General features: G+C 45.9%; 1 protein-coding gene across 1 annotated transcript; it reads left to right on the top strand.

The window, feature by feature from the left end:
• Positions 1 to 7,777: 7,777 nt before the first annotated feature.
• LOC120843909 lies at positions 7,778 to 13,911 on the top strand. Its single transcript, XM_040215381.1, has 3 exons — positions 7,778 to 7,847; positions 9,650 to 9,697; positions 13,748 to 13,911. The coding sequence occupies exons 1-3, from the start codon at positions 7,778 to 7,780 to the stop codon at positions 13,909 to 13,911; spliced, it is 282 nt and encodes a 93-aa protein (XP_040071315.1).
• Positions 13,912 to 14,233: the final 322 nt, after the last annotated feature.

The raw sequence follows: 14,233 nt of genomic DNA, 5'->3' as shown, positions 1-14,233 counted from the left end.
GGGAGTTCGGGACACCCTGGTCCAGCTCAGAGAGAGGTACTGGGTGGTGCGAGCAGGGCAACTGGTGAAGAAGATAATCAAGGGATGCGTGACGTGCCAGCGCTTCAATGCCCGTCCGGCGACGGAAGTGACCGCTCCGCTTCCACGAGACCGAGTGACACGGGCTCAACCCTTCAAAGTCACTGGCGTCGACTCTGCAGGACCACTGCTGGTAAAGGGAGACAACGGACTGCACAAGCCCTATGTGACTTTGTTCACGTGTGCCGTAACGAGAGTGATTCACTTGGAGCTCGTCAGAGATATATCCACCGAGTTATTTTTGATGACGCTGAGACGCTTCATTTCACGAAGAGGTGTTCCTCGGACCATTTACAGCGATAACGCACTCTCATTCAAGAAAGCCAACAGAGACCTCCAACAACTATGGAGCGCTATTCGTGATCCCGAGGTCCTTGGTTACGTTACCAACGCACGGATCGAGTGGAAATTCATCGTCGAGCGCGCCCCATGGCGGGGCGGGTTCTACGAGCGCCTCGTCGGATCAACGAAGCTCTCACTAAAGAAAGCGATTGTTGCCAGATGTTCAAATTTCGACGAGTTGGCAACAACACTGACTGAGATCGAGGCGGTATGGAATTTGAGACCGCTTACTCACGTCTACGACGAACCCGGAGAGCCCGAGCCACTCTGTCCGTCTTTCTTTTTGACGGGCAGACGACTGACGGCGCTGCCAAGCATGGGGAGGAAAGATGTCGAAGGTGTTCACACCGACCTCCGCAGGTTTTGGACCCACCGACAGATGATAACGGAAGCCTTCTGGCGCCGATGTAGCCAAAAGTACCTGGCGGAACTGAGGAACGTGCAAAGCCAGAAACAACGCCAGGGAAAAGTGCTGGAAGAGGGTGATCTGGTTCTTCTCCGTGACGGCTTGCGGCCCCGACAGCAGTGGAGACTTGCTAGGATCCAGAAGGTGTTTCCGGGAAGAGACGGCAAGGTACGATCATGCCTGCTCAAGATGCCCGGAGGGTCAACGCTCAAAAGACCCATACAGTTATTGTACCCTCTAGAGATCGCATAACGGGACAAAAACATGACGCTGTCATTTTGGGGGGGAATGTGTTGTAAAATAAAAGGAAGAAAACGTGGAGATGCCCGAGCCGGGAAGAGGGAAGGAAAAACGACCTTGAAGACGAGGAGAAACCCAGGCGCCAGCCCCTTTCCAGGAAACTGGGGAGAGGGACGGAGAGCCGCGGGGAGAGCGCGACCCACCGTGGGGTCAAAAACGACGAGCCCCCCTCTTGGACCGATGCTTGGTGGGGGCGACTTCTCCCTTCTTGTTGGAACGACGGTCGAAGGAGGACGTCCCTTCTCTAACTTTACTTAAATTAGTTTTGAATATCAATAAACCATGTTCTGTTACTCTAAAAACCAACGAGTCTTTTCCCTAATTCCACATCCTAAGCCAAAAACGTTGAAATGTGCCGTGCAAGAGAACGTGCAAGAGAGCGCGAGAACGTGCCGTGCAAGAGAACGCGGAAGGTCACGCGTGACCTTCCGCGTGACACGAAAGTTCACGCGGAAGTCAGTACACTATTCCAAGTCTATCGTCGGTGCTGGGTAAACGTAGAAGAGTTCACAAGGTCAGTGAAACGTGTTCCGCAAAGAGACGCGCCTACAAGAAATGCGGAAAAGAGAATCATTGTGCCGCAACTTAGAAAAAAAAAAAAAAAAAGACATCACATTTTTTAACAAAAAAATCAAAATGTTGCGTCACTCGAAGCTCAGGCAGATGATTACCTAATAAAAAGGATTATATAAAGAAAGGATTTGGATCGCTGGACGTCAACCGCGAAGGGAGAGGGAACGTCCGTTGTTTGCAAGCTCGTCAGAACCACCCACATCTCCGCGTCATAAAACAGTCGTTTTTGAGCATGTATTTTTTTTTTCCTTTTATTGTTGCTTTCAGAGGAAAACAATTTAGCGCATTCGTGATCAGGTCTGGTAGACTGTGCTTGGGGAGAATTGCGGACCATCCATGACAACATCGGCACCATCAGTGACGTCTCGAGCCACTGGGAAAATGTTTTCAGTGATTGTGTGACCCACATTAAATCAACTACGCCGTGACCCGTCGAAAAGTAGATCGTGAGTCGCCGATACAATGAGTGTTGGTAACGCGTGCCTTCCTGTGAATTGTGAACCTTCTGAGAAAGACAGTGTCGTAATAAAATCAAATTTGCTTCGGCGCTAGCTTGACCCGTATTTGCTCATGATTATTTCCGCAGAAGTTAACTTGTGGAGAGTGGGAAAAACGGACCATTATAAGTAACAACGAGTTGCATTGTCCAGTACTATTCACTGCTGATAATATGTATTAAAGAGTGTGTTACGACATCCGTCTCTCAGTTCCTGCGGGTACCTTTATCCTGGACCTTCCGACAGCCTATTGCTGTCTGACCGCTCCACAACGGAAACCTGTATATTGACCGCTAACTGGTTTGGAATGAAGCTCTTAAATATGAACTGAAGTTAGAAGCTGTCGGATGAACTCGGACAACTTCGGTGGTGAACTGTGCGTGGCTGCCTAATTTGAGCTGATGTGGGACGATTGAATTCTAACTCGGAGTATTTTGGTACTCGAAGGGGGCGTTACACCGAAGGTGGTTTTATTTCGTATACTTGGAGTAACTATAAAAAAGTCTCAAATTTCGCTCACCTTGAATGTCGAAACTTCAAAAATAAAAGCAAGATTTGCTTTTAGTTTGTGAGAATTTGGGAAAGGATATGCGAAGAATGTCAACTTAAAACTCATCTCGTGAAAGCCAGTAAGGATAGCCGTGCTGACGTAGGTAAAGTATGGGAATGCTGGGCTATGATTCAAGCAAAGACGCGAAGCGGATGAGTGGTAACAAAGAACCGGAGATGAGTGGGAAGCAGAAGCTGGCAGAGCGAGAAAGAAGCGGCAGGGGGCGTACGCCTCAAATCAGAGACGAGGTGCTTTGACCTAGAGTTGAAACGGGCAAGAGTGAACGAGCACGCTGGTAGGAGGGTTTAGAACTAGCGCGGTCAAGGCGTTCAAAATGATAGAACTCGCGCATCTTTTAAGGGTTGAGGGAGATAAAAGATTATTCTTAATTTACTTTCGCCGGACGAGTAGCAAAATTGATTGTCTTAACGGCACGTGGATGCAGCATGTACTCACGTTGCTACCATGTGAGGCAGTTGGCGTAGTTGCTTGATTGAGCGAGAAGGACGCCGCGTAACTATGACTCGGCCAAGCTCATCCTCCCGAATAAGTATCGGTTGTCAATGAATGTATATGGCAGCGCTTTTATGGTGCCTCAAAAAACGACTGAAGAGTCCCTTGACAGGGTTCGCCTACGCCTCGAAGTCCTAAAAAATGACTAAAAATATAAAACACATCGGATATCGCAAGTCATTTATATTATGCTACTTTTCCGAACACACCTTCAGACGCGTGTTCACCGTCTTGCGTTCTCAAGATGGAAGAATAATATGGACGACACTCATGGTTTCCGAGTCAGTTTATTTTTAACATAACCGCAGGGCGTGTTCGACAGTTTTCGAAGATTCCACCATTACTGCTCGCAGTCACGCTGACAGTCAGCCAGAGTGGCGAACCTCTGGCAGTCGTGGGGCCCGGTCATTGACGGGGTGGTCACACACCGGCCCGTTGCCGGGTTGTAGCGGGCCGTGGTCGTCACTGTGTGGCCTGGGTCCGGATTGCCAGGATTGGTGCAAGCTGGACAGAATGGGAATAAGTGGGGCATTCCGGCATTTAGTATGGTACTAGTTTAAATTATACTTCGCCGGATTGCTGCAAGATGTCTTCTGGTTCCCAGACATGCGGGCTAACGTAGTTACTGAAAGTACAAACCTAAGGGCGAAAAAAGGACACATTTGTCGTTTTTTCCGTCCTTGTATTTATATTTTTAATAACGTCTAAAGGCCCAACCACTTGGGTGCGCTAATAACGCGCTCCATCGGCGTCCGGGTCTCCACACATCAACACGCACCTGACGAGAGAAAGGGCGGCGAACCAACCTGGAAGACAAGGCCTGCGCTATCTTCTCCCTCCCAAACGGCATCACTATAGTGAATCCACGCGATGCCGTCTAGCGCGCGTCAGAAGCACCGTCGTCGCGTCTCAAAGCGTTTCGCAACAAAGGACACAGCTGATGAAAGGGCGACCAACGAACCAGGAAGACTATACCTGCGCTATCTCCCCCCTCCCGAACGACATGACCAAAGCGATTTCACGCTGTGTCCACTAGCGTGCGTCGAAAGCACCGTCAGCGCGTCTAAAAGCGTCACGCAACGAGCACGACGCTGGCATGTCACGACGCCAAGACGGATGCGTGTTCCAATTAGCGGCGTCTTTCGTTGAGCTTCTAGGCGTTCGCCGCTTTGGGCGGGTCGGGGATCCACTAATGATGACATAATAACCAGGCCTTGTCCTCTTGGCGCTATCAGACAAACCCCGTGGGAACATGGACCTGCTCGCGTCAATCTGCTGCTACACAGTGTCACCAGATACACTGGGCCTAAAAGAACCGCCTAGTTATAGTGCATTGGTACTGCACAAGGAAGGTTATTTAGAGCTTATAAACTTTTCGAATTAAGTTTGCGTTACAGGAATCTAAGTATCAGTACCAAAACAGTCGTATAGACACTGCTGCGTCGCCTGCACCGAGACTGATTCGGAGGTTGCAGAAGGTGCGCACGACCTCACTTCCTGCTTGCGGGACTCTGTTCTGTGACTGGGAAGCCACTTCCGGCGTGAACGTCGGGTTATGGCCAAGACCAACGTGGGTCAAAACGGACATCGGCGCCTCACACGCGCACGCATTGCTTTGGGAGACGTCGAGCAACGCCTGGGTGGGCGGTAACACGTTACAAGTAACGGCATTACCGATGACGTGTTGCAAATAAGGGCGTTACTGGAAACGCGTTACTTTAGTTTGTAAAGTAGTAACGGACTCGTTACATTCTTAAAACGGTAACGGGTAATGTACTTATATTACCTTTTTCGAGTAACGCGAAACCGACGTGCTAAAATATACATTTGATGAAAACTTGAGACCACTACGTGCAAGCGCCCATTTTTACAACGGATATAACTGTCAGCGTCGGGATATATGCCACCGTTTAGGATGTTCTCGCTTGTTCTACAAACGAGCAACGTTCCTCCACTGCATTACAACATGAGCGACAAGGGGGGTACCAAGATCATTACATACCTTGAGGGTAAGCGCACGTGTGCCGAGGGTTGGAACGATCCGCTTCTGAAATGAGGTAGGGGGAAATGCAGAATTATTTCGCTGCCAAGAAAAAAATATCCTTACAGTAGAATTTTCTTCAGCCCCCAGATTGCTCTACCAGCGATCGCATATAGTGTATCCCCCGATCCCCACCTATTGGTTGCTCTGTCCTTTTGCGCTTGAAATCTCTAAAACGACAGTAAGGAACAGAACCAAAAAACTATTTGTTGTCTACCGGCGACACTTTGGTGGCATCGCCTATCGATGATTGCGACTTTTTTTCTATTTTTTTAGACACGAAACGTTAGGTCCTGTCATAACTTCAGCGATAAGCGTCAAATACTTGTTATAAAAAGATATGTTGAGATACCTTTTCTATTTAGAGTTGATTGCCGCCGACCTCCCACAAATCAACGTGTTTGTGAACAAGTATCTTACTTATGGAGAACTGCAAGTCAAAATATAAACTGGGTTGTTTGACGAAATAGGAAATATAGTGTTTGTAGCGGTAGTGGGAACAAAACGTTTACACTAGCCTCGCGTATCTTTAAAAACTAAAATTTAAAAATTTAAATTCAAATTTTAAGCGTACATATTTTATCCCGATCGCTTTTTTGAAAGTTTTGACTCTCATTTTATTTAGGGGATTGGCTTTTCCTAACGTGGCTTACATACCTTAAGAAATGTTAAGAAAAATAAATCTCATAAATAAAATTTAAAAACAATTTAAAACCAACGAGCGCGATCCAACGTGTACGCACAAAATTAAGTGTTAGCAAAATTTAGAACTCTCAGATATCCAGAGCAGTATTTTTTTTTCTTTCTAAGTATTGCTCGGTTAGACCTTAAGCGTTAGTATCTTTCGATAACACCTCATAAATATAAGGTTCTACTGAAGTTATATCAACAAAAACACGGAGGCGTTGACTTGTTTGAAAGGTGAAGTAGAATTTAGCCATTCAGTCATTAGCACGACTTCACAAAAAAAAAAAAAAAAAAAAAAAAGGTTTATAATAAAGATTTTCACTCGAACCAGATTACGAGCCTTGACCAAGTTTGAAATTGCGTTACATGCCCAAGATCATTCAACGCCTAGAGAAATGCGAATTGGCGTGGAGTTGTGTTCGAGCTCAAATTCAAGTATTTACAGGTTGTAGAAGAAAGTGCAGAAACAGCTGATAGCGCTGCCGTCAATTTGACCGTGAATTACTTCCATCATAGATAGGAATGGCGACCCCCAAGGTTGCTTAAAACTGTTTTAAAAGGAATTTTATTGGAGATTGCCAGCATTAAAAAAACGCGGCCTCCTGAACTTTAGATGTGGCGACAGGAAGCTCACACGATATTGTTTTCTTATGTTGTTGACTTATTTATATTTCATGAAGGAAGGAATGTGTTTCCTCTAAATTTTAATAAAGCTTCTGATAACTGGTAACAATGAGGTTAAGCACTAAAGTATTTGAAGAATCGTTACCTCGGAGCGTTAATTATTCTTTGACAACTAAATTAACGCAAGCTCGTTAAGCGTTGAAAATGGTGATTAAGCGACGGTTAACTTCTCTTCCTCCCCCCCCCCCCCCCTTCCCGGTGTGCGCTGTCGTTCGATGAGTATCTTTGATATCACCCGATCACCCGACGAATACGTACCTTGAGAAAAATCAGGTATGCATCGACAACAGTTTTGAATAGAAAAGTTTCATCCCCAAGGGCCTCATCCAACTGGCGGTGATTTTTGCGAGCCCCATATTTCGGTCTATTCATTCCAGTGCTAAGTAATGCACACAATGTACATGCCAGAAATACTTACGGCATGCCATGGCGAAGAGGAGAACCAGCAGGATCGCCACCTTGGAAACGTACGCAAACTTAGTTGCCATGTCGAGTTAGTTCGTTGTGTATACGACTCGTGATAACCTGGAAACGTGCTGCACATGGCGATAAAGGGACTCTTATATAGTGATTCCGTGAGGCAATCGACTATCAGTGTCGGTCTCTCAAAATGTTTGAGTTATTAAGAAAACAATGAAATAGTAATGTCCGCCACGTGCATGCAACAACACCCAGCAATTCTGACACAGGATGGAAAAGGTTTTGTTTTTATAATTGGCCAAATTATTCGGACAACAAGGGGGGAAACGGACGTGCTCAATCCTCCTTTTTTGAGCATTCGCCAAACAGTCGAAGCCAAGTGCCGTGCAATGCGCCTATTACAGTGTCAAAGTCTGTCCTCAACTGGGACGGGAAATGGACGAAATAGAAAACAAATTATCTTCATCGTGTGTCACACACTTCATCGCGTGGTTCCATCCTTCCCGTAAAAATTACCGGACGTTCGCATTTCGAGTTAGACAAATTATCTGAAAATGTGTTGTCGTCCCACTCAGAACGACGCAGAGCGGAAATTGCGTGGTAGAGTAACCGTATAAAAGTCCGCTCATCAGCCTATTCAGCGTGTGTCCTTTTCATCAGTTCCCATAACGACAAGCTCGAGCGATATGGCAGCTAAGTTTGCGTACGCAACCAAGGCGGCATTTCTGCTAGTCCTTTGCCTCGCCGTTACATGCGGTGAGTATATACTTCGTCTCGAGTTCTGTGCACAGTCCTTAGAGCTAGCGACCAATAAGAATGCATCATCAACCCGTACAAACCCCGATAAAAGGTCTACTATAAAGCAAGAAGTCTGGTCATGATAGGCCACGCATCTTGCCATCGCCATATACGTGGTCACCTCCAGCAGTGACTGGCTGTGTTGGAGCGTGCTAGAGCAGGGAGAGTGCCATGATGGCTGACACTTTTATGTGTCCTTCGGTGGGTACTGACGCTGCGTGGTATGTACCAGACGACGGCGCGGCCGCGTTCCACGTCTCTTTTTGCTCCTTATTTTGCATTTTGGTTCCCTCAACACGCATAAGTGGAGAACTACCGAGCGACTTTAGTGCTTTTATTCTATCTGTCTGCTATTGGCTAGTTCTCATGCATTCTATTTTATGGCCATTTCAGTATGCTCTAAAGAAAACAAACAAAAGGAAGTTTTCCTAACAATAAGAAAAACCTAAACAAGTCCTTTGTGCGAGTCGCGTTTGATTGTTTGTCGCTGCACAGTAACCAGGCCTTAGAGTATATGACAATCAGGTCCTAGAATACAAACAAACAAATAAAAAAATAAGGACGCGCTCGTCAGCAAGTAGGACATTTCTTGCCCGAATTGTTGTCAGCAATTTTCTCTGACACCATTTCCTCACTTTTGGCCGATATACCAAAGATGCATAAAATATGGCCGCCAGCCAAAACGGCAGGAGTATATCATGTTGGATGCTAATACCTTACTTGATTAGTCACGACAGTCAACGCGCGCGACAAATCGCATGTCGGCGCGAAGAGAAAACTGTATGCACTAACTCCCTTAAATTAGTCCCCTAAACTTTGCAGCGTCACACAGTCCCTTTTAATAGGCAGCATTAGCAAAATCGTTTGTGCCATATGCTGTGAAGCTCTTTCATTTCGTGAAAACGTGCATTTAAAATTTAAATCGTTTTAGCGAATCAAAATACCAGCGCAACTGTTTAAACAATGATGATGATTGCGTTTGACCGGCAGCGTCATCTCATAGTAAACATTTGAAACGTTCCGCAACATTTAGATATATAGCTCGAGTTTCACAGCGCACAATGTTGTAAGTTAGACAACCGAGTAACCATTTACCGGCAGGAACTTCAAGAACTCTGACATGTGTCGCAATGACCATAAAGGTAGCTGATTCGTCTCTATACTCTTGAACTTGAACGATAGTTCACGTCGCGTATTTTAGAAATTCGTCTGCTCGCGGTCTCCATAGCGGCTCGCTAGCCCTGACCACAAAAATTTAATCACACGCGTAGTTTACAGCATTCACGATCGCTTGCCATTGTAATTAGTCTTCGAAATCATTTGGTTCAACATCTCAGACGAAGTTGAAGTAGCTGTATGACAATTGGTCTCTGGGCAGGCGGAGTGGGCCGACTTTTGCATTTCTCCCGAGTCGTCAATGGTGGTTGTTGCGTTGCGGTGACGACTCCAGAAGTTGCAGTGGAAGAAACGAAAAAGAAACGCATCTCGGATCCCCCGACGACTCGCGCGCGCATAAGCAATTGTTGTCGGTGGAGCGTCCGAGGATGAAACAGATGTGTCCAAACGACTAAGTAAACCTCTGCAATAAAGGTGGGCACAGGTAGAGAACATAAAGTGCGCCTTTTATTTAGGAACTCTGATGAAATGGCGTCCTAAACACCTCCGTCTGCTAAAATATGGTGTCTAACAAATATAGGTACGTTTTCAATGATTACTAATAAAATATAACCGAATGGTCCACTTTTCTATCTCAATTTCAGATGCCAAGCTGCGTGACGGTGCTCAACACACGTGCGCCTATCCCCAAGGTGCGTGACTCTGTTCTTCTTCAACTCCGGTTTTATGGTGCTGTGCAGCAATTCTGCTTGCGTGGAACAAGCAGTGTGGTTTTATTTTGGAATTCTTACTTGGAGCACTAGTTTGGTATACCAGGACACAACTAGTGTTATTTTCATCATTCACCTCAGTTAAAAGAGTTACTCGTCTCGCACCGAAATATTGATTATTTTACTACACAGTAATGACAAGTATGTCACAAATTATATTTGCCCTCTAAAAACCAAAACCTAATATTGCAGGTCTTGAGTCTGATTTAAACGATTAGAAAAAAAACGTTTTTTTTTTTTTCATTTCTAGTATTGCTGCAGTTTGTTTATCTGCAAATCTGCATAGCGACCAAGCGCATCTCGAAGAAGACGCTGAACGGCGCGAAAAGTGATCTCCAAAGTTTGTCATTAAGTTTAGGTTACCCGCAAAATAGAGCGGATGAATCTGTGAGGAATTTCCTCCGCTTTTTCTGCCAACACATTGTGAAAGTCTGATGGGCCTTGCGATACAGAAATTGTACCGATGTCACGGCACCTGGCATTGTATTGGCGTACTGCTGAGTGTTTGCATTTTGCAGTACACGTCTTGCACCACAGAATTTGTTTTAATGTGAAAACATTAACTGCTTCATGAAGCGAAGCCGGCGTTGTCTGTAGCCGTTTTTGTCATCCTCTGTAGCAGAAAAACGGTACCGAAATTCCCCTTTGCCAATAAAACAGAAAGGAAAGCATTGCATCTCAGATGCTTCGTCACGGAAGCCGGCGGGTGCGCTCAAGATTCACGCGGACGCGCCTCAGAAAAAAAGCCCAAAGAAAAGCACAGCAGACATATCTAAAAGAGCGCACAAGCCCTGGAGGAAGAAAATAAAAGACATGGAAGAGCGCTGACTCCCAACTTATATTTTCTGAAAGAAAGAGAAAGAGGAAGCTTCAGACATGAAGCCCACGCGCACCCACACGGTAAAAAGAAGAATGAAGAAAGTCGGATGCATTACTAAGTTCAGGTCTGAAGGTTCCTCTTTCCCTTTTTTTCACAATTCAGAAGTTGGGAGTCAGCACTCTTTCCTGTCTTCTATTTTGTTTCTCTTGTGCTTGTGCGCTGTTTGAGGTACCAGCTAGCTCAACTTTCTACGCTACAAAAGCACAGCAACGCAATGCCTCGTCCCAGAAGCCGTAGTGAAGCCGGCAGGGTTAGCTGCGCCTGCGCAGTGGAGGAGCGTGATGTCACCGGCTGAGTGCCATTTGCGGAAGGAAGACGGGGCGCGCTGCTTGTAGGAACACTGCGCGCGTAAGAATGCTTTCGCATTCCTACAGTAAGCATTCTTAAGTGTCTCTGCCGTATTTTCTATTCTAGGATATAACAGGTAGAACTGACTGCCATAATGGTGCAGTGATGTCACGTAAAAAACGTGTAAACAATCTGCTTTTTTCGTGTTTTTTGGGGGGCTCTGAGATGGCAAGGCCCGAAGTAGCAGTTTGAGTGCGACTATATTTCTTTTTATATCGCGTCGTTATACTCAACTGTCGTAAACTACTTCGTGACTACTAGGCTCAGGGGTGCGGATTAAATCCAGAAATTCCGTAGCTTTAATCCCCCCCCCCATGCCCGTTTCGATCTGTACAAGAACCGTGTACCGGCGTGATGTTGTGTGTCATTACGTCGCTGTGCATGTTACAGACCCCAGGCAAGCAGTGCTACTGTACTGGAAAAAATTTCTTATCTATAGCAGAGACACTAGACGCCCATTAAAGCTTACTAGGTTCCGGCTTTCTAAAGACACACAGGTAGCACAATTACTACTTCGCTCACTGAACGCTGAATATTGGCACACAAAACATTAATACCTATATGCGTTTCTTCTTTCTTCAAATCAACAAATTTTAGAGCAGCCACGATACAATTGCTAGTCCGGCCACCGTGTAAGGAACAATATTAGATTGGGTGGCAGCCTGACAACCGCGGGTTGCGATTCCTATCGATTCGCTTTGGGTTTATATATAGGGTGGTTCAAGTCACCAGGCTCGATCTAAAATGGACCGTAAAAATCGGCGCCTGCACGTAACCATCTAAACTTTTCGTCAAAGGTGTATTTCACAGGTCGGCTTTTTCTTGTAAAATTACAAAGCATAGCTATCTTTCTGTTTAAAATAGGGCCAAGAAACTTGCCAGAATCTACGGCGGTGGCGACCCAAACGACCAAATCCAGTAGTGGGCTGTGTTTGGCGTTCGTACTGATAGATGGCGTCGGGAGCAGCGTCTGAAGGTGCAGACGACCAGCGAAAGATAGCAGACGACATGTAGACAAAATCCGTTGGCAGCAAAAGCGCCGCCATTATGCAGACGCGTTTTTTTACTTTAGGTTTAGATTTTATTGTTCGCATTTACTTTTTAACCGAAGGTACATTTTAAAAAAGATTATATTCATTTTAATAAACCACGGTGGTCGCGAGCCGTCGCGATAAGGAGGTAGCGCCATCTAATAATACGAACGCCAAACACACCCTGCTACTGGACTCCTGTAGTCTGCGTTGCTGCCCGCCGTAGACCGTGGCAAGTTTCTTGGCCTTATTTTTTTTACAAAAAAGAAAGCTATGCTTTAAAGTTTTACAAGAAAAACCCGACCTGTGAATTACACCTTTGACGAAAAGTTTAGATTGCTACGTGCAGGTGTCGACGTTTACGGCCCATTTTAGATCGAGCCTGGGGACTTGAACCATCCTATATTTTTCGCTACTGGTTATTTCACAGCAGTTGTAAAAGAGCAAAAATCAAGCTTTTCCTTCTTGTGGAGAAGAAAGGCGCACTGGGCCCTGCGTATCCATTTGTGCCGTTATTGACAACATCGGTTAAATTCTAAGCTTAGTCGGTAAACCATAATCTTCTACCCCACCGATTATGACGCTAAACAAAAACGAAACATTTTAGACTTCAGTTGTTAAAGGGTAAAGTAAAGCGCGTCTGTATTTGATGAAAAACAAATAAATAGTCTTTACTTGGCCTCCAGGATCACGAATATCAAGAATATTTTTCAATTTGGTGCACAGAGGCTACAGAAAATACTTTCGAAGCACGGCTGAAGCCCCTCCTTCCCGGTGCTTTCGAAATCTCCGCTCTCGCGCATTTTCAGCGCCTGTCAATAATATAGACTCACACTCTTGCAATCTTGAAAAAGTTAAAAACACGCGCTTGGCGGCCAAAATGTCTGGGTATGACAGAAGGCTGGTAGGATGTTTTTTGTGTTTTCTCGCGTTTACTTACAACTTCGGGGAAAATAAATGTGATAATCGGATTCGGATTCGATGGCTCGTAACAGCCTTGTAGTCCATGGTAAGGTGCATCGGAGTCTACCGGGCGATTGGTGTCCAGGCGCCTGAGCTTCTATGTGACACGCGACTCCTGGCTTTACATTGCCGCTCTTGTCTTCACGGAGCGCGGTTCCGCCGTGGCTTTCTAGAACAACAGGACAAGCACCCCCAAGAAGCGCGTCGGTTTTTGTTTTTATTTTGGGGACCATGTTACTTGCCTCTTTCCTTGCGAAGCACTGTTTAGCAGAAAGAAAGCAAACAAACAAAAACTTGAATTGTCCTTCCTAGTATAGCCAGCTTGCTCCTCCGAACCGACTTCCCGACGCCAAGGACAGGGCGGGCGAATACGCGCGAAATTGATTTATTTGTTTACTCGTTCCTGACTTGCTTCTACATTGTTGCCGTGTATTTAGGTAACACCGGGCCGCTGACGTTATCCATCGCCACGCGCAAAAACAGGCGCCGCTCAGATTTCATTACGCCGAACCGTTTCCTGATGAACCGGTATTCGCCACTTGAGATTGTGCTGTCGTTCGGGTTTGAGTTAAGTGCCAAATGTTCCTTTACACATTTGGTTTTGATCCGGTTCAAATAAAAATAACGTTTTCGTTTCGGTTTTCAGTTTGGGTTTGTGTTTGTTTAGCCACCGCTCTTTTCTTTTTCTTTTTTGGTACATACCCACCACGCGAAGCATCACTTATCCCCCCTGTGTTTCACTACCCACAGCTTGTACCAATCCTGGCAACCCGGACCCAGGCCACACAGTGACGACCACAGCCCGCTACAACCCGGGAACGGGGCGATGTGTGACTACCCCGTCGGTGACCGGTCCACACGACTGCCAGAGGTTCGCCACTCTCGCAGACTGCCAGCGGGAATGTGGGCAGTAATGGCGGAGTCTTCGAGAACCGCCTAAGACGCCCTGCGGTTATGGAAAAAATAAACCGACTCTCAATCCACGAGTGTCGTCCATATTATTCTTCCATCTTGACAACAGCGGACGGCGAACGCTGGTCTAAAGGTTCGAACGGAAATGCAGCAAGATAAAAATGATGGACGGTCTCCGAAGCGCTATCAATTTCAATGTATGGAATGCAGTGTATAAAAAGACAATAAAATTAATCTCGAGCCGAAATAAATTGGGATTTTGCTAATCGCATATTGTTTAATGGGACAAAAAATTGAAAGGCATTTACAACTTCCTGTAACCCC

The sequence above is a fragment of the Ixodes scapularis genome, unplaced genomic scaffold (genome assembly GCF_016920785.2).
Source record: "Ixodes scapularis isolate PalLabHiFi unplaced genomic scaffold, ASM1692078v2 PGA_scaffold1__304_contigs__length_218370807, whole genome shotgun sequence".
NCBI lineage: Eukaryota > Metazoa > Arthropoda > Arachnida > Ixodida > Ixodidae > Ixodes > Ixodes scapularis.
This window is presented reverse-complemented; position numbering and strand designations above follow the sequence as displayed.

Bases quoted from the DNA above. Each gene is read 5' to 3' on its own strand.
- LOC120843909 (XM_040215381.1), top strand. From the start codon at position 7,778: ATGGCAGCTAAGTTTGCGTACGCAACCAAGGCGGCATTTCTGCTAGTC. The intron at 7,848-9,649 runs GTGAGTATATAC...TCTCAATTTCAG, and splicing joins TTGCCTCGCCGTTACATGCG to ATGCCAAGCTGCGTGACGGT. The intron at 9,698-13,747 runs GTGCGTGACTCT...CACTACCCACAG, and splicing joins CACGTGCGCCTATCCCCAAG to CTTGTACCAATCCTGGCAAC.